The sequence below is a fragment of the Piliocolobus tephrosceles genome, chromosome 16, assembly GCF_002776525.5.
Source record: "Piliocolobus tephrosceles isolate RC106 chromosome 16, ASM277652v3, whole genome shotgun sequence".
Classification (NCBI taxonomy): domain Eukaryota; kingdom Metazoa; phylum Chordata; class Mammalia; order Primates; family Cercopithecidae; genus Piliocolobus; species Piliocolobus tephrosceles.
In genome coordinates, this window is record NC_045449.1 from 44328636 (window position 1) to 44334015 (window position 5380).

Below are 5380 nucleotides of genomic sequence, written 5' to 3' on the forward strand. Positions count from 1 at the left end.
GGGTGTGTGGGGGTGTGTGTGTGTGAGGGTGTGTGTGTGTGAGGGTGTGTGTGTGGGGGTGTGTGGGGATGTGTGGGGGTGTGTGGGGGTGTGTGTGTGAGGGTGTGTGTGTGAGGGTGTGTGTGTGAGGGTGTGTGAAGGTATGTGGGGGGGGAGTGTGTGAGAGTGTGTGAAGGTGTGAGAGGATGTGTGAGGGGGTGTGTGAGGGTGTGTGGGGGGGGTGTGTGTGTGAGGATGTGAAAGGTACTGGGAAAAGAATCCCATGCTAAATGCCCAAGAGCCCGGAGGAGAGGAAGAGGGGGCCAGGAGCCTACAGAAGAGGAAGGGTAGCCATTCTGTGCCTGGAGACCCCACCTTCCTCCTCTGAAATACAGGGAAGAAAAAGGCCTGCCCTAGAGGCCAGTAGAAGCTGAGCAAAAGGAATCCTAAGCCCAGGAGAGGAGCAGAGGACTTGGCCGTCAGCTCCACCCTCCCTCCCAGGGCCAAATTTAGCCTCTGGGCTCAGAAGCTGCGGCCCAGCCAGCTCATTAAAGGGTCCGCGACCCTCTGGGCTTGCGCTGTCAAACTCACCCCCGCCTTAGGACACCTCCAGCCCTCAGAGCTCCCAGCCCCCTCATCCCAGAGCCCAGCTCCCAGCCCCATTCCCTGGAACCCCAGCCGGCCATGGCATTAACACCCCAAAGCCCTTCTGGCCCCTGCCTCACCCAACCCAGATCCCTGTTCTGTGGGCCCTCCATACCTCCATCTTACCACCCCTAAATCCTACCCCCTCATCCCCGGCCTCCCCCTTGAGCAAGGCCCCAACTTGCCCACAAGGAGAGGAGTCCAGAAGAGTGTCACAGCCATGGCTGCCCGGCCTGGCCCGCCCCGTGAGTGACAGAGACAGGGGGCAGGGAGGAGAGGAGGGAAGGAGGGAGGTGGCTTGGGGCAGCTGGGTGCCAGCGTCAGCTTCCCCTCCCTGCCTGGAGCAGGCACTGAATCTGGGATAGACACCCTCCTCAAACTCATTGTCCCTCCGATCGTCCCCTCCAGTGGCCACAGTGTTTTCTAAACCACCAACCTGGCCACCTCCATCCTCCCTTAAAACTCCAATGCTTCTCATGGCCCCTGAGTTCCCAGCTCATCCCCAGTTGGTGGCTTTCTGGCCCGTCCTGAACCTGGCCAGTTGGTCTAGAATCCCATCCTCTGTCCCCAGCCTCCCAACCCCAGGCCACTGCCCAGTCTCACTCCGCTCCTGCCTAGCTTGGCAGACTCTCTCAAGTCTCCATGCCATCGCCCAGGCTGTTCCCTCTGCCTGCAGTTCCCTTCCCATCTTGATTCAAGCAGCAACCTTCCAGTCACCTTTCCAGACTCTGCACAGATGTCCTCTCCTCTCTGAAGCCTTTCTGACCTCCCTTCCTCTGCTAGGCCAAGCTGGGTGTCCCCTTAGCCCCTGCGTGCTTTCCTGGGCACAACCCCACCACACAACACTGCTCCAAGCTCCTCGAAGACTAGGATCTTGTCATGTTTGTATCCTTGGGCCTGGCACAGGGCCTGGAAACTGGTAGGTGTAGCCGGCTGGTGGCAGCTTCCTTAACAGCAAATGTAGGTGCCATCCACCCAGCCTTTATCCCCAGTCCAAGCACTTCAGTTGGAAGTCTAGCAAACCCGAGACAGGACCAGCCAGGTAGAGACAGCTGAGCAGAGGAGGCGCCTTCTCTGGCCCATGGAGTCAGGGCTCAGTGCACAGACTCGGAAGCCTGGAGGTGGGCACGAGTCCCACCTTGGCCACTTGCTGGGGATGCAGCCTTGAGTGTGCCATTTGCCCTCTAGCCCATTTCCACAACTATAAACTGGGAAGAATAGTGCTTGCCTCTTGGCATCATTGTGAGGACTCCACAAAGTAATGAATGCCGTGCATATTTATGGAACACCTGCTATGTATCAGACATTGAAGTTGCAGAGATAGGCAAACCTCTGCCCACGTGGAGGTCACCTGCCAGTGGGTAATACCAGCTAGCCCTGCCAGCTACTGTGCTGAGAGTCTTACATATATCTACCTATATTACCTCATTCCACCCCCTCAGCAGTTCCATGAGGCAGGTATTATTACTGTGCCCATTTAACAGATGATAAAACTGAGGCACAGGGGTGTATACCTTCCCCAAGGCCACATTGCTGATGAGTAGAATGCAGGCAGATGGCTTAGCCCAGTGCCTGACTCAGTCAATGACAACTGCCAATGTACTTGCCTGGCCCTGCTTGCCCTTCCTTCCTGCCTCTGCCAAAGGATCTCAGTCCAGGGGTGATGGGGCAGGGTGTCCTCTCCCCAGGTCTCCCACTTAGGGCAGGCACAGGGGCATTCTCCCCAGGTGCCCTGAGAAGGGAGCAGGGACCTATGGCTGCCAGGGTTCCCAAATCCTTGGTGCCTGTGTGAGCGCTCCTCCAGGGCCTCAGGATGACCACAAAATACTCCAGGCAAGGATCGCTTGGGTCCAGCCGAAGGGCACAGGTGTTGGCCTGCAGATGGGGTGACTGGTAGAAAGGTTACTCAGTCCTTGTCCCTTCCTCTCTCTCTCTCTCCACCCGACGGACCTGCTTATCCCTGGAGAGTCACCAAATTCCAGAGTCAGCGTCCCCTCAGGCGAGGTGGTATTTGTCCCAGCATCACCTGGCCATCTCTCTGTCTTCTCAGAGACAGAGGGAGGGAGGAAGAAAGGTTCTGGATGCAGAGGGAGAGTCTGAGGGCTCTGGGGGAGCAGGCAGAAGTGCCAGCGCCCGGGCACCTGCCCAGCCTCACCCCTGAGCCTCTCCATGTGACTCCCCACCCCCCACTGTCCCCCTGACTATTTTTGGAGCCACCCACTCAGCTGTCTTAAGGTAGCAGTGCCTGGCCCCAGTGTCACCAGGCCCATGGAGGCCAGCCTTCCTTAATGAAAAGCTGCAGCCACTTCCCCGTCGGATCTTCCTTGCACAATTCGGGGAAGCCAGGGACTGTCCCACAAGCCAGAAAGTCCTCAGAAACCCTCCTCAGACCCCTCAGCCATCAGAGGACCTTCCCGCTCAGAGCTGTCTGGATTGCAGCCTGCTGCTTGTAACACACACAGCACCTTCTGTCTGTTGGGTCTAGGTGTGGGAAAGGAGGTCACAGAGTCTTTAAACTTCTTAGTTTGAAAAATTTACAGCATACTATCATAAGCCCCCATGTATCTGTCACCATGCTTCAACAATTATCAACTCAGGGCCAATCTAGTTTCATCTACACCCCTCCTGATTAATTTCATCCATCAATATTTCAGTGTGTATCTTTAAATGATAATGACTCTTTTTAACATAATTACATAACATGTTCAGTTATTAACATCATCAATAAAATTCCTTAATATCAAACTTCTAGTGTTCAAATTTCCAATTTCTCATAAATATATGTTTTTTTACAGTGTATTTATTTGAATCAGGATACAAAGAAGGTACACACATTGCAACTGATTGATGATTGATAGGGCTCTTTTTCTTTTTTTTGTTGAGATAGAGTCTCGCTCTGTCACCCAGGCTGGAGTGCAGTGGCATGATCTCGGCTCACTGCCACCGCCGCCTCCCAGGTTCAAGCAATTCGCCTGCCTCGGCCTCCCAAGTAGCTGGGCTTACAGGCATGCGCCACCACACCCAGCTAATTTTTTTATTTTTAGTAGAGACGGAGTTTCACCATGTTGGCCAAGCTGGTCTCAAACTCTTGACCTCAAGTGATCCACCCACCTGGGCCTCACAAAGTGCTGAGATTATGGGCGTGAGCCACTGTGCCCAGCCACGGCTCTTTTAAATTTCTTCAAATCTATAGGTTCCCATACATCTTTCTCTCTCTTTTCCTTCCTTCCTTCCTTCCTTCCTTCCTTCCTTCCTTCCTTCCTTCCTCCCTTCCTTTCCTTCCCTCTCCCTCCTTTCTTCCTTCCCTCCCTCTCTCCTCCTTCCTTCCTTCCTTTCTTCCTTCCTTCCCTCCTTCCTCCTACTTCCTTCCTTCCTACTTTCCTTCCTTCCCTCCCGCCTCTCTCTCTTTCCTTGAAGGAGCCAGATAATTTCTTCTGTAGTTTTTTGCCCTCTGGATTTTGCTGATTGCATCTCTATGGTGATCTTTAACATGTTCCTCCCACCTCCATACTTCCTGTACGTTGTATTTCCTGTACATTGTTATCTCCTGTAAATCGTAGTTGGATCTAGAGGCCTCATAAGGTTTACATTCAATTTCCTTCGTTGAGACCACTTCATAGGTGGTGATAGTGTTCTTCCATTTGAAGGTACATCATGCGTTTCTGTGGTCTTGGCAGTGTCAGTACCTCCGCCATTAGCTTTTTATTTTGTGTGTGTGTGCAGAATAGTGATATTCAAATTTGATCACTCTGATCATGCCTTCCTTTATTAGCTGGAATAACTATAGACAGAAACTGCCCCTTGAGATTTGGTTACTGAGTGGGAAAGTTCGTATAAGAAAGACAAGAGAAACGCTGGACTCTACCTGTGTTAAACAGTTTCAGAATAAAGAGCTGATTCCCTAGCATCCTCCAAACTCTGGCCAGTCCGATCTTTTTTGCCAGTAGTAGAATGATAAATACATGGTTTACACTGATCTGATTGCTTCAGTTCATTGCAACTGGGGTCCCTTCTGGTGCTCATATTATCTATCTTTGGCTCTCCATTTTGTCCTCCCCAGTTGGGGCGTCGGTCGGGGGAGCTGGAGGGGTCGGGGCTCACACCCCGCCTCGCACAGCTGGTGCCCGTGCCATGCCGCAGGCTCCACCGGGACTTCCCCGGCCTCTGCCTCACTCCTGCGGCCCAGCCCTGCCCTGAGCTAGTCGCTTCTCTGTCCTCGCCTTTTTGACATCCGCATCCGTCTCTCCAGCTCTCTGCCCCGTCTCTGCCCACAAGTGCCTAAATGTAAGCCCTCTGGTACTTTGTCCCTGTATCTCCCCATCCCAGTGAATATTTGCTGAATGAACGAATGAATGAATGAATGCTATCCAGTGAGTCTCATTCAGCTTCAGTCTCTGTGCACCTGTCTCTAAATCTCATGAGGTCTGAGGCCGTGTTTTCTTTATCTGCATCTATACGTTGCCGTGAGGGACAAAGGAAAGGGCTTCTCGTCATTGTGATCTGATTCTCGCATCTGCCTCCCAGACTCCACCCACATCTTTCTCCCCCGTCCGGTTCACCGCCTCCAGCGCAACAACAAAGACTGCAACCCGACCAGTCAGCCACGAGAGGGCGCGTTGGCTGGCGCCTGCCCAGTCTTGCGCCTGCGCGATGTTGGGGCGGAGCGGGAGTCGGGGGCGGGATGCCTGCGGAGCGCACCGCCAAGGCTGGGGATGCGCGTCAGCAGTGCGTGCGGGGCGCCGCAGTTACAGGGGGC

At 53.8% G+C, this 5380-nt stretch overlaps 1 protein-coding gene across 2 annotated transcripts in view; it reads right to left on the reverse strand.

Moving 5' to 3' along the window:
- The window catches only part of SGCA (sarcoglycan alpha), an 11458-nt gene extending 10582 nt beyond the window's left edge, over positions 1–876 (reverse strand). For both annotated transcript variants that reach the window (XM_023204441.3, XM_023204440.3), the window contains exon 1: positions 810–876. In XM_023204441.3, the coding sequence (XP_023060209.2) occupies positions 810–846 (37 nt within the window). In that variant the 5' untranslated portion in view covers positions 847–876. The remainder of the gene's footprint in view (positions 1–809) is intronic.
- Between the last annotated feature and the right edge of the window lie 4504 nt (positions 877–5380).